General features: G+C 36.9%; 1 protein-coding gene across 1 annotated transcript in view; it reads right to left on the minus strand.

Annotated features, from left to right (window-relative positions):
- EMC2 (ER membrane protein complex subunit 2) overlaps positions 1–24,624 on the minus strand; it is a 56,410-nt gene extending 31,786 nt beyond the window's left edge. Inside the window, exons 1-5 of the mRNA XM_052651785.1 lie at positions 24,569–24,624; positions 14,046–14,159; positions 13,472–13,536; positions 11,458–11,543; positions 3,557–3,614 (exon numbers count right to left, since the gene is read on the minus strand). Coding sequence (XP_052507745.1) covers positions 3,557–3,614; positions 11,458–11,543; positions 13,472–13,536; positions 14,046–14,159; positions 24,569–24,608 — 363 coding nt within the window. The 5' untranslated portion in view covers positions 24,609–24,624. The remainder of the gene's footprint in view (positions 1–3,556; positions 3,615–11,457; positions 11,544–13,471; positions 13,537–14,045; positions 14,160–24,568) is intronic.
- Between the last annotated feature and the right edge of the window lie 1,425 nt (positions 24,625–26,049).

A 26,049-nucleotide genomic window follows, 5' to 3' on the forward strand; every position in this document is an offset into this window, starting at 1 on the left:
GATCAATGAAAAAGTCATAAAGTCAGTGTTAAACAATGTAAAACCCTACAGTATAAAAGCTTGAATTATAACTACGGATATAACCGTGAAACTTACACAGTAACATTACTGTTTCAGTTCAGTTCAGTCATTCAGTCAGATCTGACTCTTTGTGACCCCATGGACTGCAGCACATCAGGCCTCCCTGTCCATAGCCAACTCCCAGATTTTACTCAAACTCATGTCCATTGAGTCGGTGATGCCATTCAGCCATCTCATCCTCTGTCGGCCCCCTCTCCTCCTGCCTTCAATCTTTCCAGCATCAGGATCTTTTCAAATGAGTCAGTTCTTTGCATCAGGGGGCCAAAGTATTCGAGTTTCGGCTTCAGCATCAATCCTTCCAATGAATATTGGAATACTGGAATAAAGGAAATCAGGACTAATTTCCTTTAGGATGGACTGGTTGAATCTCCTTGCAGTCCAAGGGACTCTCAAGAGTCTTCTCCAACACCACAGTTCAAAAGTATCAATTCTTCGGTGCTCAGCTTTCTTTATAGTCCAACTCTCACATCCATACATGACTACTGGAAAAACCAGAGATTTAACTAGACGGACCTTTGTCAGCAAAGTAATGTCTCTGTTTTTTAATATGCTTTTTAGGTTGTTCATAACCTTTTTTCCAAGGAGCAGGCATCTTTTAATTTCATGGCTGCAGTCACCATCTGCAGTGATTTTGGAGCCCAAGAAAATAAAGTCTGTCACTGTTTCCCCATCTATTTGCCATGAAGTGATGGGACCGGATGCCATGATCTTAGTTTTCTAAATGCTGAGCTTTAAGCCAACTTTTCCACTCTCCTCTTTCACTTTCATCAAGAGGATCATTAGTTCTTCTTCACTTTCTGCCATAAGTGTGGTGTCATCTGCGTATCTGAGGTTATTGATATTTCTCCCGGCAATCTTGATTCCAGCTTGTGCTTCATCCAGCCCAGCATTTCTCATGATGTACTTTGTGTATAAGTCAAATAAGCAGGGTGTCAATATACAGCCTTGACGTATTCCTTTCCCTATCTCGAACCAGTCTGTTGTTCCATGTCCAGTTCGAACTGTTGCTTCCTGACCTGCGAACAGATTTCTCAAGAGGCAGGTCAGGTGGTCTGGTAGTCCCTTCTCCTTAAGAATTTTCCAGAGTTTGTTGTGATTCACACAGTCAAAGGCTTTAGCATAGTCAATAAAGCAGAAATAGATGTTTTTCTGGAACTCTCTTGCTTTTTTGATGATCCAGCGGATGTTGGCAATTTGATCTCTGGTTCCTCTGCCTTTTCTAAATCCAGCTTCCTTTGGAATTTCTTGGTTCATGTATTGCTGAAGCCTGGCTTGGAGAATTTTGAGCATTACTTTACTAGCATGTGAGGTGAGTGCAATTGTGCAGTAGTTTGAGCATTCTTTGGCATTGCCTTTCTTTGGGATTGGAATGAAAACTGATCTTTTCCAGTCCTGTGGCCACTGCTGAGTTTTCCAAATTTGCTGGCATATTGAGTGCAGCACTTTCAGAGCTTCATCTTTTAGGATTTGAAATAGCTCCAATGGAATTCTATCACCTCCACTATCTTTGTTTATAGTGATGCTTCCTAAGGCCCACTTGACTTCACATTCCAGGATGTCTGGCTCTAGGTGAGTGATCACACTATCGTGATTACCTGGGTGGTGAAGATCTTTTTTGTATAGTTCTTCTGTGTATTCTTGCTACCTCTTCTTAATATCTTCTGCTTCTGTTAGGTGCATACCATTTCTGTCCTTTATTGTACCCATCTTTGCATAAAAAAGTTCCCTTGGTATCTCTAATTTTCTTGAAGAGATCTCTAGTCTTTCCCATTCTGTTGTTGTCCTCTATTTCTTTGTGCTGATCATTCAGGAAGGCTTTCTTATCTCTCCTTGCTATTCTTTGGAACTCTGCATTCAAATGGGTATACCTTTCCTTTTTTTCCTTTGCCTTTTGCTTCTCTTCTATTCACAGCTATTTGTAAGGCCTCCTCAGACAACCATTTTGCCTTTTTGCATTTCTTTTCCTTGGGAATGGTCTTGATCCCTGCCTCCTGTACAATGTCATGAACCTCTGTCCATAGTTCTTCAGGCACGCTGTCTGTACTGTTTAATGTAAGTAAAGTCTTCCCCTACCAGACTTTATTAGTTCTAGGTCTTATATGGCTTTGTTTTTCTCCCTTAATGTCTACCACAGTGCTCTATGGATATGGTAACAGAAATACCGTCTTTATTTTTAGTAACATCAACCCTTTGGTGGCTCCTGACAGATACTCAAATAAATATTTCCAGAAGGACAGAAGGGACTGAGAGAAGACTAGATAAAAATAACATTTGATGAAAGAATAATACATCTAACAAAGCTGAATTCAGTCACTTTGTTCTAAACTGTTTACCTAACAACCAAATGATTTAGTTACTACCCCTTCAGATAATCTATGAGGGGAGCCAAGTCATAAAACATGAAAAATACTACAAAGACAGGATAATATTTAGTTACATATTATCTTAGACCCTGTAGTAAAGTAATTTCTTTAAAATATGCCCAACTTAAACTGACACAGAAATATTTGACTTCTAATTCTAAAAAATACATTACAAACTACTGGTTTTTAAACTAGCATGAGAAAATTACATGAAACAAGTTTTTCAGAAATCTGGTATCATATTTTCAATATATGGCTGCAAAAAAAATGAATACCTTTAAAACTGTGGTGAAATCTTACAGCTGAAATAAGTATGTGAGAAAATCTTCAGGAAGAAAAAAATGGTCCATTTTATAAGGGATTGTTTTATTAAAACAGAGAGCAACATATTAGGATAAATAAAATTAAAAGATTATTAAATTTTTTTTCAATTTTAACTTTTTAGATATTTAGAATATCTAAATCAACTGCTTTTTAATAATACATAGGCTTGTAGCTGTCAAAACTTTTCTCTGAATTTCTATATTCTGAGAATCCTTACCATTTAAATATCTACAAAACACCCAGGAAGTTACCAGAGAAAATTTCCCTAGGGTGGGATTATAGTAAAAGAAATAATCTAAGCCATCATATCAATACAGTAAACTAAAATGTTCTCAATATTAAAAAAAATTTTTTTTTTCACCAGGATATTTTTAGAACAGGTCATACTACCAAAAAGCCTTTCATTAATTAACTCCATAGATTAATTACTGAGATGACATCTTTCATTTTTCAATAAGAGAACTAAAATATAACTATCCAAACAAGACAAGTTAGTATTTAATAAACTTGAAAATATTACAGAAACTATAAGTTCTGACAGGTGTTTGTTCTTATAAGCACATAAAATTTATTCTATCTAAATTTCAAGTAGTTGCTTTCTAATAAGAGATCTTGTAAGTTAAATTTAACTAAAGAGTTAAAACCTACTTTTTTTAAAGTGACCCATCATGAGATATTTCAAATAACAAAATAAAATATGTTTCCATGTGTATTTTTCCATTATTTCTAAAATAATTTCACTTCTTAACACAGAATTAACTGATCTTCAGGACAACCAGCTAACTTACAGTGTTAGTTGGGTCTTCTTGTAAAATTCGATCATATAGCTGAATAGCATCATCATATCTATTTAAAAAGAAAAAGAAATATCAAGAATCATTACCTTAACATTTAATGACAAATAGTAAATACAGAAAAAGATTAACCTGGAAAGACTGATCTTCACATAATAGTAAATTTGATACAATGTCATTTTCTAAGCAAAAAAAAAAAAGTCAAATAAAATATAGAAAAACTTACTTCAAAAACATACTGGTTCGACTTGGTCTAAATACAAAGGTAAAAACTACAGCTCAAAGAGATACCTCTGTGGCCCTAGTTACACCTAGAATTACAGCAAATAAAGTTTTTTTTTTTTAAGTTTAATTTTAAAAAATATTTTCACAAGGAAATGATCTAATTTTTTTTTTTTTAGGTCGCTAAGTCATGTCTGATTCTTTCGTGACCCCATGGACTGTAGACTGCCAGGCTCCTCTGTCCATGGGATTTCCCAGTCAAGAATATTGGAGTGGGTTGCCATTTCCTTCTGCAGGGGATCTTCCCAACCCAAGGATCACATTAATGCTTCACAGGGGGATTCTTTACTACTGAGCCACCTGAGAAGGCCCAACTATGTGTTAATTTTCCTTTAATAAATATTTATGAGAGTTTTTCTTAGTTGAGCTGGTAAAGTTCAATTCATTAAGCACCTATTAAGGAATTCCCTGGTGGCTCAGTCAGTAAAGAATCTGCCTGCCATGCAGGAGACCTGGGTTGGATCCCTGGGTCGGGAAGATCCCCTGCAGAAGGAAATGGCAACCCACTCTGGTCTTGCCTGGAAAATCCCACGCACATGGACAGGGAAGCCCATGGGGTCACAAGAGTTGGACACGACTTAGCAACTAAACTAAGTATGTACACATAATATACTCTACTGGGTTACAACCTCATATCAGTTCAGTTCAGTTTAGTCATTCAGTCGTGTCCAACTCTTTGCGACCCCATGGGCTGCAGCATGCCAGACTTCCCTGTCGATCACCAACTCCTGGAGATTGATCAAACTCATGTCCATCGGGTCACTGATGCCATCCAACCATCTCATCCTCTGTTGTCCCCTTCTCCTCTTGCCTTCAATCTTTCCCAGGATCAGGGTCTTTTCCAATGAGTCAGTTCTTCACATTAGGTGGCCAAAGTATTGGAGCTTCAGCTTCAGCATCAGTCTTTCCAATGAATATTTAGGACTGATTTCTTTTAAGGTTGACTGGTTTGATCTCCTTGCAGTCTAAGGGACTCTCAAGAGTCTTTTCCAACACTATAGTTCACAATCTCACATGGGCAACAACAAATTTATCAAATGAAAAAATAAGCAAATATGACAGGATAAAACTAAGAAGCCAAAATTAACATTGTATGATAGTGAATCAAAATGAGTGATACATTAGAAATCAATAAAGCACTTTATCTAACAATACACTCCTATATATGGTAATCTTATTTGGAGTACAAGGATATAGCTAAGTGATTCTGAAATTCCTACCTAATCATATCCATAACCCCTAACTCCCTTCCAATCAATTTCTTCACTTCCAGATAGAGATCTTTAGAGAAAGCAAAAATCTGTGTTTAAAATTTTTATAACAGTGTTTATAAAACTAGGGACAGCAGATATACTCTTGTGATCTATTCTTAAGTTCTCTATGATAATTTTTCAAGCTTTTCTCTTAGTGATACTCAAGACATAGAATATTCTATATCATCAAATGACACATCCTTTAATCGAACACTGCCCCACAATTTTAACAACCAAGCCTGTATTTGTGATTATAGTCATGCCAATAGATAAGAATATTTTAACTAATGATAGCAGACTACTGAGAAAATTAAAAGCAGATTTAATTTGTAAATATGATTATACAATGCAAAGGCCAAACAGCATCACTACATCCTAAGTTAATCAGAGTTAGCAACAGCTCAGAAAAAGAAAATCACTTTGGAAATCAAATACATGATAATATTTGATTATAGGTATGCTAGCCTCACAAGAATCTGCAACTACAGAAACAGAAAATAAAATCATTAAATAATAATATAACAAAACAATAAAGTATATAAACAAGGGCAAAAATTAATGCTAAAAAGCACTGGTTCTCACAAGACAAAGTACATGAGAATCACCTGGGGATCTTTTCCCAGCTATATAACCTCTGGGAAATATACTGGAAATGACAGAGGAAAATAGGAAACCATTCATTTCATTAATACAATGATACTAATAATGTGAATTCTTAGGATTTTCTAGTCTTTTTGGTATTTTATTAGAAAACTTACATTTCTTTACAGTTTGAAAATTATATACATAAGGCATTAATAGTTTTATATTTGAAGATATTTAAGTTGTAATTTTAAAAATATAATTTATGTAAAAACTGGGTGTGATGATTAATTTTCTGTGTCAGTCATGGGGTACCAAGATCAAATATTATTTCTGGGTATGTCTGAAGGTGTTTCCAGATAAGATTAGTATTTGAATCCATGTACTCAGTAAAACAGACTACCTTCCCCAATGTGGTGGGCACCATACAATCCCTTGAGGGCCTAAACAGAACAAGGGAAGAACAAGGAGGAATTCATCTCCTTTTACTGCCTCATACTGCTAGAGCAGAGACATTTCATCTCACCTTCTCCTGCCTTCAGACTTCAAATTGAAATTTACACCATCAGCTCTCCTGGCTCTCAGGCCTTCAGACCCAGTCTCAGACTGAATTACAGTACCAGCTTTCCTGGGTCTCCAGGTCACAGACAGCACATCTTGGGACTTCTCAGCCTCTATATCTGCCTCACAGTAAATCTCAATTATGCACACCCATGCACGCAGACACACACACACACCTCATTGGTTCTGTTTCTCTAGAGAATCCTGGCTAATACACTAAAGGTCCATAAAAATTTACCTTGAGTCAACAACATTCTCAAATCTACCTGTCTACTGTCCTGCATTACACCCTTGATTGATTTCAGATTTATGTCAGTAGAGTGAAGGCTAGGCAACTACATACTTTTTAAATGTCACAGAAAATTCTAATTCACACAATCATGTATGAAAATGATTAAAGGTCCTATAAAAACACATAAACAACCACTCTTTCCAGAAAAATAGTAAAATCTTACTAGGTAAAATGATGAGTTTCAATTAAAGTATAAAGACTTAAAGAAACTAAAATTTGCTAGAAACTTGAGTTAATACTTAAGACTAAATTATTGCTACTATATTAATTTTTTGTATGATTGGAAAGAAGGTAGAGAAATAATCACTATTAAAATGTGTTAAAAAGACAATCTGAAAAATCATTAATTTTAGACTCTGGGATGTGTTTTGTTATTTATATATTTCAAGAATGCTCTAGGAATTCATACTATTTGAAGTTAAAAAAAAAAGTGGTAATAGAATAGAATACTGATTCAGGAGCAATCCTTTGCAGATTTCTTCCATTCTGCTCTGATTCAAAATTATTTTCAGCTCACCTGTAATACTACTTTATTTTATTTATCCATGCCCTTTGCTTAGAAGATCCAAAGATAGTAAAATACACATAGATAAAACAGGTAAGCCAAAAGCCAAGGAATAAAAAGGTTAAGAAAAACTGTATCAATAAATCTTGCAAGAAAAAAAGTACAAGTGCAGTACAAGTAAACCGTCTCACCTAAAGCACCAAGTTACAAAGGTAAGACACAACAACCTGACTATAAAATGAATATAAAAACTTAAGAGACTCAGAACAGACAAAATAATCTTTTAAAAAAAAAAAGGACAAAGTTGAAGGACATACTTCCCAATTTTAGAACTACTACAAAGCTACAATGTCATTATTGGATTCAATACAGTGTGGTATTTAATAAACATATATATTGATGGAACAGAACACAAAGCCCAGAAATAAACCATCACATAATTAACATTCAACTGATTTAATCGCCCAAGGCAATTCAATGGGGAATGTAGTTTTTTCTGGTGCTAGGACAACCAGATATCTACAAAAGAAAGAATAAAGTTGAACACCTGCTTCATATCATAAAAAATATTAACTCAAAATGTGTCAATGATCACAGTGTAAAAATCCAAACTATAAAACACTTAGAATAGGTGTAATTTTTGTGACCTTGAATTAGGCAATGGTTTCTAGACATAACACCAAAATGATAAGCAACAAAAGAAAAAATGAACTTAATTTTTAAAAAATCAAAACATTATGTAATCAAAGGACATCACTGAACAAGTGAAAGACAAGCCATGTAATGCAAGAAAATTTTTGCAAATCAAATATATGTGATAAAAGACCTGTATCTACACTATGTATAAAGAACTCTTACAACTAAATAATAAAAAGACATGAGTTAATCCAATTTAAAAACCGAAAATGTGAACAAACGTTTCTCCAAAGAACATATATAAATGTCCAACAACTGCATGAAAAGATACTCAGATTTCTCGTTCCTGGTCTGGCACATAAAGACTGGAAATCATCACTCCTATTCTCACAAGAAAAAGCTAAACATACTGAACCAACTACTCTTAGATCCATCAGACAATTAAACTTACAGGGAAAGCCACTGCAGCCAAAACTGCCAGACAGGTGAAGACAATCAACGCTTATGCCATCAAAAGCTGTTACAACTAACAAATTCAGTGAAGCTGCAGGATACAAAATCAATATACAAAAATCTGTGTTTCAATACACTAATAAGAATCTTATCGGAAAGAGAAATTAAGAAAACAATCCCATTTATAACTGCATAAAAAAGAACAAAATACCTAGAAATAATTTAATCAGAGTTGAAAGCCCTATATATTGCAAATTTAAGATACTAATGAAAGAAACTGATACAAATAATTGAGACACAAATAAATGAGATGATATCTCATGCTCAAGAACTGGAAGAATTAATTTTGTTAAAATATTCACAGTACCCAAAGAAATCTATAGATTCTATGCAATTCTTAAAATTCCAATGGCATTTCAAAGAAACAGAACAAAACAATCCTAAAATTTGTATAGAATCACAAAAGATCTCAAATAGCCAAAGCAATCATGAGCAAGAAAAACAAAGATGAAGGGATCAAACTCTCTGATTTCAGACTATATTACAAAACTATAGTAATCAAAACAATATGGTACTGACATAAAAACAGACACATAGATCAATGGGACAGAACAGAGAGCCCACACATATATGGTCAATTAGTTTACAACAAAGGAGCTAAGAATATACAATAGGAAAAAAACACTCCCTTCAATAAATGATGTTGGAAAACTAGACAGCTGAGTGAAACTGGACCTCTGTCTTTATACTACATAGAAAAACTCAAACTAGATTAAAGAGCTGAACAGAAGATCCAAAACCATAAACCCCCAGAAGAAAACAGAAGTGGTAAGCTCCCTGACATCAGTATTGGTGATTTTTTGAATTTTACACAAAAAGCAAAGTCAACAAAAGCAAAAATAAGCAAGTGGGACTACATCAAACTAAAAAGTTTCTGCACAGCAAAGGAAAACACTGACACAATGAAAAGGCAACCTATGGAATGGGAGAAAACATTTGCAAATCATATCTAATAAGAGGTTAATAGCCAAAATATTATAAGAACTTACATAATTCAACAACAAAAATTTAAAAAGCAATCTAAGTAAAAAGGAGCAGAGGAACTGAATATACTTTTTCCTAAAGAAGACACACAAATACATGAAAAGGTGCTCAAAATTAGTAATCAGGAAAATGAAAATTAAAACCACAATGTGATAGCATTTCATACCTGTTAAAATGACTATTATCAAAAAGACAAAACACACCAAGTCTTGGCAAGGATGTGGAAAAAAGGGAACTGGACTGTAGACGGAATGTAAATTGACACAGTCACTATGGAAAACAGTATAAAGGTTCCTCAAAAAATTAACAGAGAACTACCATTTGATAAAGTCAATTCCAATTTAGGGTATTCACTCAAAGGAAATAAAATCATTAACTTGAAAAGATATCTGAAGCCCCATGTTCACTGCAGCATTATTTACACTAGCCTAGACTTCACTTTCACTTTTCACTTTCATGCACTGGAGAAGGAAATGGCAACCCACTCCAGTGTTCTTGCCTGGAGAATCCCAGGGACGGGGGAGCCTGGTGGGCTGCCGTCTATGGGGTCACACAGAGTCAGACACGACGGAAGTGACTTAGCAGCAGCAGCAGCAGCAGCAGGCATGGAAATAACGGAAGTGTTTATCAACAGATAAATAGATAAAGAAGTTTGACCCTTGAACAATGCAGAGATCAGGAAAGCCTACATCACAGTTGAAATTCCATAAATAATACATAACTTAAACATAGGTTTAAAAACCAAACCTACATCAAGTTGAAATTCCATATATATATAACTTAGAATAAGCCCTCCATATACTTGGTCCTTAAGAGTCTACATACAGATTCAACAACTACAGACTGTGCAGCACTGTAATATTTACTATTAAAAAAAATTTATGTGTTAAGTGGACCCACACGATTCAAACTCATGCTGTTCAAAGATTAACTGTATATATTAATACAATGTAATATTAGCCATAAAGTGAAAGTGAAGTCGCTCAGTTGTGTCTGATTCTTTGTGATCCCATGGACTGTATTCCACCAGGCTTCTCTGTCCATGGGATTTTCCGGGCAAGAATAGTGGAGTGGGTTGCCATTTCCTTCTCCAGGAGATCTTCCTGACTCAGGGATTGAACCCAGGTGTCCTTCATTGTAGGCAGACACTTTACCGTCTGAGCCACCAGGGAAGATATTAGCCATAAAAAGGAAAGAAATTCTGCCATTTATGACAACCTGGATGAACCTTAAGGGTGTTATGCTAAGTGTAGTAAGTCAGACCAAGAAAGATAAATACTGTGTGATCTCACCTACATGTAGAATCAAAGAGAACATGAACTCATAGATACATAGAACAGATTAGTGGTTGTCAGAGAAGGGGATGGGGAGTGGGAGAAATGGGTGAAGGTGGTCAAAAGGTACAAACTTCCAGTTATAAAATAAATTAAGTCCGGGACATAATACAACATGGTTTATTATACCTAACAATACTGTGTTGTGTAACTGAAAGTTGCTAACAGAGTAAATCTTAAACATTCTTATAAGAAAATAAAAATTTATAACTATGATGATGGATGTTCAACTTATTATGGTAATCATTTCACAATATACATACACATTTATCAAATAAGTATGCTATACACCTGAAACTAATATAATGTTATACATCAATTATGGGCTTCCTTGGTGACTCAGCAGGTAAAGAATCTGCCTGCAATGCGGAAGACCTGTGTTCCATCCCTGGGTTGGGAAGATCCCCCGGAGGAGGGCAACCCACTCCAGATTTGAACATGACTGAGCATATTTTCCCCTTAGTCTTAGTCCCTATATCAATTATATCTCAGTTAAAATATATATATATATATATAATAGCTTTTATATTTTGAGTGCCTGTGGGGGTACTATATATATATCATTACTAATTCTCAAAACAACCCTGACAAGCTGGTAATATTCTTGTTTTATAGAGGAATAAGACTGAAAAAACTTAAAGCAGTTAAATAATTTTCCAGGTCAATAGATTAAATCCTTAGAAATAGGATATGAAGCCAGTTCTTACTCCAAAGCATGATCCCATTCCATGAGGCCAAAGATGATAAATAGATTCCACTCATATGTCAAATTCTATCTAAGAGTAATAACTTGGAGGATTGATGCTGATAAGTACTCTGACACCGTTCGGAAGCTGAGTAGCAAAAGATCTTGCATAATTAATGATGCTGCCACTGGTGCAGGAGGACCTACATTCAAGACCCCATGTTTGCCATTTGAAAACAGGATCACACTATTTGCAAGATTCAGTTACCTCTCCATGGCTTCAAATCTCATGCCCGTTAGTCTCTTGACTCTGTGACTTCCAGGGAACTGTCTTCTCAACTCCTGAAGACAAAACTAAAAAAGAAAAAAAATTATAAAAAGACTTGAAGATCAGCAATTACACTACATATACTAAATGATCTACAAGGAATGCCTTTCATAGTCTTCAGTGTATCTTCTTAAATAATTTAATTACTGAGATCTAATGACATAAGTGAAATTAATCAGTAATGAAAAATGGAGTGAAAGAATTGTGAATTTACAGTGAGGACAACAGTGAGTTCTCAGAAACGAGTCGAACTCTTAACTAAGGAAATAAGATTTTGGGGTCCACTAATAACTCTTTGAATACTATCATATCAACTCCTCCTTAAAAACTGCTTCCATAATGAATCAAGCCAATCTTAACTAACTACAACAGTTTCCCAGCCTTTTCTTCCTAACTACTGCATAATCAGTCTCTAGATAAAAATTAAGTTCTTTGGCAGTACACTGAAGTCTCAATCAAATACTATTAACACTTTAATTTTGCCTTGTTCAAATCATATATTAATCAATCACCTTGTCAGAATACTTGTCCTAATTTAAGGCCATAAAATACAGACACAATGACAATGGAGTATCTATCTTCTTTTTGCAGATATTCATAATGAACCCATCAACTCAACTAAATAATCAAATATTTATTGAGCATGAGGGATTATAAGAGTCTTAGAAATGTTAAGGATGATAAAAATAATCCTTTCTAGTGCCCCAAAGCATGTGATTAAAAATGCATTTAACTAATGAACAGATTACTAATCATAAGAAAATAAGTTTTAATATGATTTGGCAGTATAGCTTCAAAGTCTGTGTCTGTAAATTCTATAATAAGAAAAATATTCAAGTTAATTAAAACTGAAAATGATGTTCAATTAGTTTGATATCATGCAAAACTCACAGTACTTGTTCAGTCAAGCTAACTGTGCTGAAATTCTGAACCATTAAAAAAAAATACTGTTACAAAAAAAGTTATCTACTCACTTGATCTCCTACTTTATCAAATGGCATTTTGCTATTCAAAAAAAAATTTCAAAATCTCCTGCAAAAAATAAGCTGCCACCTCTTTGGTATTCAAAAGACTATGTCTCATAGGTTTTAAAGGTAATACAAAGCTTTTGTGGAATATTTTTTATCATGGGCAACTCCACCAGAATTAAACATACTGCTAACATAAATTACATTGAAAAGGACAATCCCAATTAGACTTGTATACGTTCTCCAGGTATTTCTACTCTGTGGTATTTTTTTTTGTATTTCTTCGTGGCTTATGAGGAAGCAGCATGAAGGAGAACTTAAGAGGTCAGGATTACAAAACAGAAACCACTGCTTCCTGATTTATACAATAAATACAGTGATACTATCAAACAAGTCAAATTAAGAAATAATTATATAGATCAAATAAAGCATGTAAAATAAAAATAAAAATGATGTAAAGCATTTAGAACAGTGCCTAGCATATGAATGCTCAAAAATATAGCTATTATTATTTTTCTTTAAAATTAATTAAAATTAAATTAAAACTTACTTTCACAATGCATCAGGCCCCACTTAAATACAGTATTTTAAGTCATGTTCTGTACATGTTAGGATTTTCTAATAATTTTAAGATATACATTTAAAATATCTCAAAACAATATTTAATGTTATGTACAACATAAGCCATTTAACAACCCAAAAGACAAATTTGTTTTAAACTATATGTTTAACTCTATAATATAGTATAAACCACCTATTAAGTAAACTACCTTCACCAACTAATTTAACCTCTTCAGTGAAACTGGGATACTAAATACTTTTTAGGATTGCTAAAAAGATATAAAAATATAATGTGTCCCAAAGTACCTAGCCAGTCCTACCAACTCAAGACACTAAAAAACAGCTACAGAAAGCATTCACTAAAGCCACGTACTGCTGATACATAATTTATGAAGGAAATTAAATATAAAATAAAAGATACCCACCAATGCCAAGTCATCTCGACCATAGTCGAGGGCTGCAATCATCACCTGTTCATATATGATCCAAACTAAATACACAAACAGGAAAAAACTGAATTTAATATAAAAATCTCACAACAGAAATTAGATAATGAATTCTTCATGCTTCTGATATTTTAAAGAACATTTTTACAACTGAAAAGTGATTTATTATATTACATCTGGAATTAAGGAAAAAGCATCCTGAAATTTTTAGCAATGCATAATATTTTAATATTTAACCAGGTTAAAAAAATGTCAATTATTTAATACCTTTCCTGTTTTAAAAGATTCATTATGAAATACATTTTTGATCTGCCCAGGACTACAGCCTTGTGAGCTTTAAAACAAAAAAGCCTACTTGATAGCTGCACTACTACCAATAATTATAAGTCCCTCTAAAAATAAAAGTTATCATTCAGACTTCCTGAGAAGTATTTTAAACATTAATAAATCATGGATTGATACTAAGAGCAGAAAAAAACTGGATTTAAAAAAAAAAACTAAACTGTAAATGAAACATGTGCTGAGCATGAACATAACAGATTTAAAAACTTACTATCATCTCCAAGCTTAGAAGCATATTCACTAATTAATTCCTCTCCAACTTCCACAATTTGCTCACTATTTCGTGAGTTTTCTTCTCTCCATTTTCTCATTTTATCTCGCATTTCTGAAAAAAATAAGCTTGCAATTATATATACAAATATTTGATTAATGTCAAACAAATTGACAAGATGAAATCAACTTTCATCTTGTGTAAAGAAAATACACTCACATTAGTGTAAAATCTGTGTTGTCTCAAATTTCATAAAGTGGAAAATCAATTTAACAAGAGCAACAGATCCTTTAGAAGACTGAAAATGCAACTGATATTACAGCTATCTTTACTGTATGGCATCGAATGGCTACAAAGATCTTCTGTCCCTTTAGGCAACTATGGATCATGCTTTTTTGAGGTTACAATGTTCAGAATTTGATAAAAGCTAAGGATTATTTTTTCAGAAAACTGAATAATATTACACACTGAACTCTCAAAATATTCAAAGTACTCCACTGACTCAAGAATATAAAATTTTCATAATCAGGGTATCATATTGGGCTATCAGCACTGAAGGAACATTCATCACAAAACTCCCTTAAAAACATTACTACAACAGTCCATATAACATACAAAAATACACAATTATATAAGGAAATCAACACAGAAAAATTAGGACAAAGGAAATTTTGCTTATATATGAAGAATAAAATGAATAATGTAAAGTAAGGTCAAAGGCACTAGCAAACAATGAAAGTTGACAGAACAACTTTGCATGTTATAATATAATAGGGAACTCTGGAATTTCAAAGAACAGCATTTTGATAAAAGCAGAAATAATAACTGGGGGTGGGAGTGTACCTAATCCAGAAAAAAGATCCCTTTTTTATATAGTTAAGGTAGAACGAAGTGTCCAATTCACCAGTTACATACATGCTTCTACTCTTACCTCTGAAAAATCTTACATATTCATATAAAGTTACCTTCTTCCTTCTACTGACACATATGTTGTATAGATTTAAATAGCTGATTTAAGTTGTTATTGAATGTTACTGAATACATGAGTTAAATTATCAATAACAATATGCTATTCTTCTACAGAATAAATAAAAGAGAAGCACATGGGATTTTCACTACTTTTATATGTACTATCTTTATATGAACTGGTCTCTACAGTTAAAAGTCTACAAAAGAAAACAAAAATAATCATAAGATGATAATAGACCCTACCTGAATGTACAAAAAAAATGGTTTTAGAAAACCATGAATTAACAAGCAGAGACATTACTTTGCCAACAAAGGTCCCTCTAGTCAAAGCTATGGTTTTTCCAGTAGTCATGTATGGATGTGAGAGTTGGACTGTGAAGAAAGCTGAGCACCGAAGAATTGATTCTTTTGAACTGTGGTGTTGGAGAAGACTCTTGAGAGCCCCTTAGACTGCAAGGAGACCCAAGCCATTCATCCTAAAGTAAATCAGTCCTGTATATTCATTGGCATATTGAGTGCAACACTTTCACAGCATCATCTTTCAGGATTTGAAATAGCTCTACTGGAATTCCATCACCTCCACTAGCTTTGTTCATAGTGATGCTTTCTAAGGCCCGCTTGACTTCACATTCCAGGATGTCTGGCTCTAGATGAGGGATCACACCACTGTGATTATCCAGGTCATGAAGATCCTTTTTGTACAGTTCTTCTGTGTATTCTTGCCATCTCTTCTTAATATCTTCTGCTTCTGTTAGGTCCATACCATTTCTGTCCTTTATCGAGCCCATCTTTGCATGAAATGTTCCCTTGGTATCTCTAATTTTCTTGAAGAGATCTCTAGTCTTTCCCATTCTGTTCTTTTCCTCTATTTCTTTGCATTGATAGCTGAAGAAGGCTTTCTTATCTCTTCTTGCTATTCTTTGAAACTCTGCATTCAGATGCTTATATCTTTCCTTTTCTCCTTGGCTTTTCACTTCTCTTCTTTTCACAGCTAAGGCTTCCCCAGACAGTCATTTTGCTTTTTTGCATTTCTTTTCCATGGGGATGGTCTTGATCCCTGTCTCCTGTACAATGTCATGAACTTCATTCCATAGCTCATCAGGCACTCTGTCTATCAGATCTAGGCCCTTAAATCTATTTCTCACTTCCACTGTATAATCATAAGGGATTTGATTGAGGTCAGATATGCAGATGACACCACTCTTATGGCAGAAAGTGAAGACGAATTCAAAAGCCTCTTGATGAAAGTGAGAGAGGAGAGTGAAAAAGTTGGCTTAAAGCTCAACATTCAGAAAACGAAGATCATGGCATCTGGTCCCATCACTTCATGGGAAATAGATAGGGAAAGAGTGGAAACAGTGTCAGACTTTATTTTTTGGGGCTCCAAAATCACTGCAGACGGTGACTGCAGCCATGAAATTAAAAGATGCTTACTCCTTGGAAGAAAAGTTATGATCAACCTAGATAGCATATTCAAAAGCAGAGACATTACTTTGCTGACTAAGATCCATCTAGTCAAGGCTATGGTTTTTCCAGTAGTCATGTATGGATGTGAGAGTTGGACTGTGAAGAAGGCTGAGTGCCAAAGAATTGATGCTTTTGAACTGTGGTGTTGGAGAAGACTCTTGAGAGTCCCTTGGACTGCAAGGAGATCCAACCAGTCCATTCTAAAGCAGATCAACACGGGGATTTCTTTGGAAGGAATAATGCTAAAGTTGAAACTCCAGTACTTTGGCCACCTCATGAGAAGAGTTGACTCATTGGAGAAGACTTTGATGCTGGGAGGGATTGGGGGCAGGAGAAGGGGACGAACAAGGATGAGATGGCTGGATGGCATCACGGACTCGACGGATGCGACTCTGAGTGAACTCCGGGAGTTGGTGATGGACAGGGAGGCCTGGCGTGCTGCGATTCATGGGGTCACAAAGAGTCTGACATGACTGAGTGACTGAACTGAACTGAACTGATATTCATTAGAAGGACTGATGCTGAAGCTAAAACTCCAATACTTTGGCCACCTGATGTGAAGAACCCACTTATTTGGAAAGACCCTGATGCTGCGAAAGATTGAAGGCAGGAGGAAATGGGGACGACAGAAGATGAGATGGTTGGATGGCATCACCGACACAATGGACGTGAGTTTGAGTAAGCTCCAGGAGTTGGTGATGCACAGGGAAGCCTGGAGTGCTGAAGTCCATGGGGTCGCAAAGAGTTGGACATGACTGAGCAACTGAACTGAACTGAACTCAACTGAATTCCTTCTACTGAAAACCTACAAATGAGCTTGACTCATTCTGAACAGGAAGTAAGTTAAACTGAATCTTAAAGACTGAAGAGGAATTGAGCAAGCAAACAAAAAAGTAAGTTATTCATACCCCACATTTAAGGGCTCAGTCTCTTAAGACTGCTCCCACTTCAGAAACCAATGCGAGCCCCTATACCGTAACTACCATCTGAAGTTCACATTCTTTGTTAACCTGGCAGACTACTTTAAAACAGGAAGAGCCTTGGGAATATAAATTTATTTAGTGTTTTACAGATCTGTTTCACAAAACTATACTCCTTGCCTGTACCCTGCAATGTCCTTTAAGACACTGTACAATTTCTTTTCATAAACTAGAGACTAAATGGGAAAAACTGGTCCCATCTCCTTTTTTGTCGAATTTCTCACTTACCAATAGTATTCAACTTTCCATTCTTACTTATTCATAATCAAAGTATATAAATGGGAAATCCCTGACTTAAATCATTCCCCTTTCACCTACTGTCATGTCCTCCATGACTTCTACTTAGTCATTCAAAAATATATTGATACCTTATTTCTATAACATTCTAGAAACACAGTGAAAAAAGAATCAAGTACAGCCACTATGGAGAACAGTGTGGAGATTCCTTAAAAAATTGCAAATAGAACTCCCTTATGACCCAGCAATCCCACTGCTGGGCATATACACCGAGGAAACCAGAATTGAAAGAGACACATGTACCCCAATGTTCATCGCAGCACTGATTATAATAGCCAGGACATGGAAACAACCTAGATGTCCATCAGCAGATGAATGGATAAGAAAGCTATGGTACATATACACAATGGAGTATTACTCAGCCATTAAAAAGAATTCATTTGAATCAGTTCTGATGAGATGGACGAAACTGGAGCCGATTATACAGAGTGAAGTAAGCCAGAAAGAAAAACACCAATACAGTATACTAACACATATATATGGAATTTAGAAAGATGGCAATGACGACCCTGTATGCAAGACAGGAAAAAAGACGCAGCTGTGTATAACGGACTTTTGGACTCAGAGGGAGAGGGAGAGGGTGGGATGATATGGGAGAATGGCATTCTATCATGTATACTATCATGTAAGAATTGAATCGCTAGTCTATGTCTGACGCAGGATACAGCATGCTTGGGGCTGGTGCATGGGGATGACCCACAGAGATGTTATGGGGAGGGAGGTGGGAGGGGGGTTCATGTTTGGGAACACATGTAAGAATTAAAGATTTTAAAATTAAAAAAAATAAAAATAAAAAAAAATAAAAGCTGGTTCTTTGAAAAAAAAAAAAAAAAGAATCAACCCATGTGCCTAAGATGTCAACAAGTTAACAAACAAATTGTAAACAACCACAAAATAATGTGATAAAAGGTAAGACAGTGGTTATGCTCAGAGCACTAAGAAGGCAAGGTAAGGGAAAGATTAATTCCACCTGGCAAGGAGGTTAAAGAAGACATCTGTGATAAGTGAAACAAGCCCTAAGAATTAAGGAGAGGTTGTTAGATGAAGTCTATAGCAAAGAGCAAGAACCATGGTAGACAGATAAAGAGTATCTAATGTGCTAAGGGACTGGGAAATTGCCCAACACACCTAGATTAGGGGGAGAGGGCAAAGGAAAGGAAAGCAGTTTCTACAGGACATTGCAAAATGGAGCTCAGGTTAATTCTTCATTTATATAACCCATTACAGGGGTGGGGAACACGTTTCTCTGTCAAAGACTTCTCCTAGAGACCCTAAAAAAAAAAAAAAAAAAAAAAAAACCCACACCTGAAGCTTCAGTCACCAGAAGAGGAAAAATTGAGAGGGCAGGGTAAAATAGGGAAGAACAAACCTGACTCCATATTTGATCTATTCTGTTTAGTTTAACCTTTGTATTCTATTGCTTTTGTTACAAGTTAAGAATGCTGCATAATGGGAAAAGTGCCTGGTGCAGAGTACTCAAATATATGTTTAATATGTCATTTAGCATATAGACTAATACAGTAATTAGAGCTAGGTATGGATGATTACCCACAGAAGACATGAAATCTTTTTCAAGCTCTTTGAAGCTGATGAAACTTCTGAAGCAACTTTTCCCAGAAATATGTACATGTTTAAAAACACACTTAGGGATGTTCAAGTGGGAGGGGCCATGGGTAAACTTATGGCTGTTTCACATTGATATTTGGAAGAAACCAATCCTTCAATTAAAAACAAATACATTAAAAAAAAAAGAAAACACACACACACACACATTCAATTTTGCATATAATTTCAGGACTTCACAGACCACATAACATCTATGTCTGCATCAGTCAGGATTCTATTGAACTCAAGATTAATCACCACCAATAACAGATTAAGAAGAGGGCTAAGGAAAGGACCACTGAGGACACCAAAAATTAAGGAGCAAATGGATGTAGAGAAGGCAGCAAAGTTCTAAAAAATAATAAGAGAGTCTAATGCTGCACTCAATATGCCAGCAAATTTGGAAAACTCAGCACTGGCCACAGGACTGGAAAAGGTCAGTTTTCATTCCAATCCAAAAGAAAGGCAATGCCAAAGAATGGTCAAACTACCGCACAATTGCACTCATCTCACATGCTAGTGAAGTAATGCTCAAAATTCTCCAAGCCAGGCTTTAGCAATACATGAACCGTGAACTTTCTGATGTTCAAGCTGGTTTTAGGAAAGGCAGAGGAACCAGAGAATAAATTGCCAACATCCGCTGGATCATGGAAAAAGCAAGAGAGTTCCAGAAAAACATCTATTTCTGCTTTATTGACTATGCCAAAGACTCTGACTGTGTGGATCACAAGAAACTGTGGAAGATTCTAAGAGAGATGGGAATACCAGATCACCTGACCTGCCTCTTGAGAAATCTGTATGCAGGTCAGGAAGCAACAGTTAGAACTGGACATGGAACAACAGACTGGTTCCAAATAGGAAAAGGAGTACATCAAGGCTGTATATTGTCACCCTGCTTATTTAACTTCTATACAGAGTACATCATGAGAAACGCTGGACTGGAAGAAACATAAGCTGGAATCAAGATTGCCGGGAGAATACCAATAACCTCAGACATGCAGATGACACCACCCTTATGGCAGAAAGTGAAGAGGAACTAAAAAGCCTCCTGATGAATGTGAAAGAGGAGAGTGAAAAAGTTGGCTTAAAGCTCAACATTCAGAAAACGAAGATCATGGCATCTGGTCCCATCACTTCATGGGAAATAGATGGGGAAACAGTGTCAAGACTTAATTTTTTTGGGCTCCAAAATCACTGCAGATGGTGACTGCAGCCATGAAATTAAAAGACACTTACTCCTTGGAAGAAAAGTCATGACCAAACTAGATAGCATATTCAAAAGCAGAGACATTACTTTGCCGACTAAGGTCCGTCTAGTCAAGGCTATGGTTTTTCCAGTAGTCATGTATGGTTGTGAGAGTTGGACTGTGAAGAAGGCTGAGCGCCAAAGAATTGATGCTTTTGAACTGTGGTGTTGGAGAAGACTCTTGAGAGTCCCTTGGACTGTAAGATCCAACCAGTCCATTCTGAAGGAGATCAGCCTTGGAATTTCTTTGGAAGGAACGATGCTAAAACTGAACTCCAGTACTTTGGCCACCTCATGCGAAGAGTTGACTCATTGGAAAAGACTCTGATGCTGGGAGGGATTGGGGGCAGGAGGAGAAGGGCATGACAGAGGATGAGATGGCTGGATGGCATCACGGACTCGATGGACGTGAGTCTGAGTGAACTTCAGGAGTTGGTGATGGACAGGGAGGCCCGGCGTGCTGCGATTCATGGGGTCGCAAAGAGTCAGACACAACTGAGCGACTGAACTGAAATGAAGGCTATTAAGAAACCAACAAAGGAATTTTTCAGAGGGAATGATCTGCAATGACAAATGTAATATAGATGTACAAAACAGATACATTAGACTGGGCATTAGATCTCTCTAGAAATTTTACTGAACTAATAGAGTACTGAAACCAATTTGTGGTTGTTTGACTGAATAAAGAGAAGTAGAGACAGTGAGAATATACAACTAAAATCTCCCCTCATTTTCAGTAAATATTTTTTCCAATACTCATTCAATGCCAATTATAGGCCAGACTTTTTGCTAGACATCCTAGCCATACTCTGCCCAAATACCCTATTCTCAAGAGACCTGACTTGACTATACCCTCCTTCAACTGTCTTTCCCACCTCAAATTCCTCATATATTTAATAATAAACATCAGTAAGTTTCAACTGGCTGAATAAATAAACCATATACCTACTTTTTTACAGAGCCCAATAACGACTAAGAGAGTTTTAGTATATGTCTTTTATAAATATGTGATAAATTTTCCTATTACAAGAATCACACTAGTCTTTGAACTAACAATTTCCATTACTTAAATTAATGATGGTATTCAATGGAATTCTTAAAAGACACAGGTCAACTGACACTCCCTCCTGCAAAAAATTGAAACCAAAAAACTATCCCTGAGGGTCTTCCCATCACCCTTTTGTTACCCTAAGTCTCTGAAAGAAAAATCTATAATATTCTTTTCCTACAAGTGTCCTAAAATACAATTTTAATTCTACTCATTAATTACAAATGAGCAAACGGTATACTGTTAAGTCAGTTGTCTATGATACTAAAAAAATCATTCCAACACCAAAAAAATGACTTATAGTTTTTCTTTGTGATGATTTGCTAACATTCTTATATATGTGTATATATATAATTTAGCCACACCAGGTTAGTTGCATCATGCAGAATCTTCTTTATTTTTAAGTTGTGTATGCAGGATCTTTGGGGCTTTTTGTTTTCTTTCTTTTGGTCATGGCTTGTGGAATCTTTAGATGCAGCATGCTCACCCTTAGATGAGGCACATCAATAGTTCCCTGACCAGAGATCAAATCTGGATCCATGGCATTGGGGTCACAGAGTCTTGGCTACTGGACCACCAGGGAAGTCTTAATGTTCATTTTTAATCCTACTAATAATTCATTTAGTCAACAGATTACTGAGTTCCTCCAGTATGTCACCCTCTAGAACAAGAAAGGCCTGGGCCCTCTCTTCATTCTAGGAGAGACAAAATTTTTCAATGTAACACAATTGGGTAAGTATTTCAATAGTATGAGGATACATAGTTCAAAGACCAAGGGTAAATTTTGCGGCTTTTGTTGTCTTTTTCTTTTAAACTTTGGAGTGGGGATAGGAATGGGAGGGTATGGGGGGGTGGGGTCGGGAAGGCTCTCTGAAGAATGAATGTCTTCTGAGAGGAATTCTAAGAAATGATAGAGTATAATAGGTAGAGTATAAGACTAGAACAAGGAGGCAAGAACACTTCCATCGGAAGCCGTCTATGGGGTCGCACAGCGTCTGATAGGACTGCAGCGACTTAGCAGCAGCAGCAGCAGTCTTAAGACAAGAGGAGCATGGCATGTAGGGAACTCAACAAACGCCAGCATGGCCAGATCAAAGAGAGTGAAGAGAAGAGAAGTGAAGTCGCTCAGTCGTGTCTGACTCTTTGCGACCCCATGGACTGTAGCCCACCAGGCTCCTAGGTCCATGGGATTTTCTAGGTATAAATACTGGAGTGGGTTGCCATTTCCTTCGCCAGGGGATCTTCCCGACCCAGGGATCGAACCCGGTCTCCCGCATTGTAGGCAGACACTTTACCATCCAAGCTACCAGGGAACCGGAACCGGGTGAGTAGCTTAAGATAAAGCTGGAGACACATGCAGGAGCCAGATCATTTTTTTTTAAATGTTATTTAATAGTTTAAAAGCACCTCAACATACTTTTTCCCTTTTGCTCAACAAACCTGTGAAGTAATAATTTACTCATCTAAATAAGTATGTCACTCATCTTTAGAATGTCCAGAGCGTAAGGTCTAAGCTACTCAGTTAAATCACCTCGACTGCATCTACTTGTTTCCTATGCGTCTACACATGATATTATCATTTAAGAAATTTATGTTGAACATACCTTCAAAATAGCACTTTCAAAAAAACCATTAACTATTTGAAACATTTTTCAAAAGCATTTAAAAAATAGTCACATAGCTATTGAAAGAATAAATCCTCACACAAGCCTTTTAAAACTACGTTTTTACAAGTCTATCTTCCTCCATCAGATTATGAGCTCCCTAAAGGTAGGGACTGTGTGTTACTTAATTTAGTATCATCAAGATCTAGCACTAAGAACTTTATACTTTAATATAATAGATTGCCCAGTACAGGTAGAAACACGGTGGTTCACAGTATGCTAGAGGCCACAAAATCAATAATAAATCACTGAATTAGTTCCAGGACAAAGGAATTTTGCCTTTTCACATTATTGTTTGCAACTTTCAATATTGGAGAGATTTACTCGACACTGAACAACCAATACAACTCTCAGTCCACGCGTTATCAGGCGTTTTTTAATAAAAATATTTTAAATAAATAACATCATTTAAATATCCGAACAAACAAGCTACTGAGTCTACTGTGAAACGCTGGATATATAAATTTCAATTACACAAATTCCATGCCTTAGAGAAACTCAAGGTTCTTTTCTTAAGCATGCACGCCTCCCACTCAGGATTTTAAGAAGGGAAAATCTGTTTCAGAATTGGTTCAAAGTTTGACTGCTTCCAAATTCAAAGACAAACTCCACCTCATTAAACGAGAACTTATTTCACCTTCAGAAAAGGAATTACTGGCAGGGAATAAGAAGCAAGTTGGGTCGTGTGTGTAAATTCGTCTTGAGGTTAGTGGGACAGGGGATCATTTTAAAAGCGGGGAAATCAGAAACCCAGTTTTGAAGAGAGAAGGGAATGTAAACTGGCAGGGGTAAGAACCAGATATGTTTACGGGTTTTCCACACACTTTACTACACAGAGTTGTACCCTTTACAGAGTATCTGAAAGACCTTTACAGGCCCTGGATTTCTCGGCGGCAAAGACGCTTCAGCGGGCTGCTATCCCGCCTCCTCCGCGCCGCCCAGCAGCCACTGGAAAAGTGTGACAGCCGCAGATCCCGGTTATCTTACAGAGGAAGCTGCCCCTGGCCGCTGGATGGGCGCGGTGGTAGGCCGGTTGGTCAGTCAGTCTACCGACCCAAGCGGTGAGGACCGCCGCAGACTCCAGTCAAACCACCTCCACCTCAGCCAACTACCTCAGCTATCACCTCAGCTCGGCCGGACCAGAGCCGAAGAGAGATCGGAGAATCCAGGTCTCCGAGGACAGCAGGTACTCCCGAACCGCTTCCTGCGGATTTCGGTCTCTCCGCGGCCACCCCGCCCGCAGTTACCTTCCCAAGTGACATCGTACAGCTCTGACACCTTCGCCATCTTCTCAGAACCTGGAGGCGGCTGGGTGAGGGGGCGGGGAGACGTGGTCACGCGACACGATACCAAGCTTGGCGAATTACGACACCATTTCTCATTGGCCGAGGGAGCGAAGGGGGCGGGATCCGTTGCGCACGTGCACCCGGCTCGGACTAAGGGCAGCCGGGGAACTGGGCGGAGCGAGCTGGGCGGCGCGCGGCGCGCTGGAACTGTGGGGACACCCTGGTGGAGCCGCTGGAGCCGGCCTGGCTTGAGGTGTGTTTTACCATGACTTAACAAAAGCTGGGTTGTTTTCTTTCTTCTTCTTCTTCTTTTTTTTTTTTTTTTAATGTATGCCATCCCTGGTTTTTCATTTTTTTCTACATGGGTGCTTCATTCTCTCAGTTCAGTTCAGTTCACTTCATTCTCTACTCACTCCCTAATCAGTACCTTATTCTCTTCATGACCTGCTGCAGTGCAGCATTCAGTTCGAATCTCTCATCTGTGCCCAACTTTACTCCTTCAGTGATTTGCCTTCGATTTCTTTTTTAATGTTCGGCAAAACTAATACACTTCAAAAAAATGTTCTTTAAATCTGTTTGAGGAACTAAGCAGGGTTCTGTGTTTGCACAATATGCCCCTGTAGCCGAGGACTTAATGTTCACACGAGGTCATCGTGCCGAGCTAAACCTTTAGTTAACGCTCCCCGTGCGTCACTGTCTGCTTGCTTGCCACTCTAGATTTGAAACTCCATAGAAGCAGTCGATATAATGATTATAAGGAAATATGAATGAATATACAAGTCAAATGAGACCTTCACAGCCCCTCCACTTCGCTCCTCCTCTTTAATCGCATGGGGGAACCTCCAGGCTAATTGCTTTCAGGAAACCTTTGAACCTGGAGCTAGCGGGAAAAAAATGTCTGCATTGGAAGCAAAATAACTGAGGGTCATAAGCAGATATTTGGACTTCCCCGGTGACTCAGACCGTAAAGAGTTTGCGTGCAATGCAAGAGACCCGGGTTGCATCCTTGGGTCAGGAAGATAGATCCCTTGGAGAAGGGAATAGAAACCCACTCCAGTATTCTCGCCTGGAGAAGCCCATGGACAGAGGAGACTGGCGGGCAACAGTCCGTGGGGTTGCAAAGAGTCAGACACGGCTAAGTGACTAACACTTATGACATAAGCGTATGTTTAGTATTTGAACCAATGAGAACATAAAAATGTAAAGGGGAAATACGTAAAGAGAAGAAAGAAGGCTAGAAATCTCTGCATGAAAGATGTAGTTGAAGGCCAGTGAAGAAGAAACAGTCAAGATATGAGAAAAAAGGAAAACAGAGTCCTATCCCATATGCCAAAGGAATAGAGTTAAAAAAAAAAAAAAAAAAAAAACCTGTCACTGGCACCTGCTCAAGGGAAATTGCAAAAGGATAGAAAAGACTACTAAATTTATAAACTTGATTTAAA

Source organism: Budorcas taxicolor, chromosome 14, assembly GCF_023091745.1.
Source record: "Budorcas taxicolor isolate Tak-1 chromosome 14, Takin1.1, whole genome shotgun sequence".
Taxonomy (NCBI): domain Eukaryota; kingdom Metazoa; phylum Chordata; class Mammalia; order Artiodactyla; family Bovidae; genus Budorcas; species Budorcas taxicolor.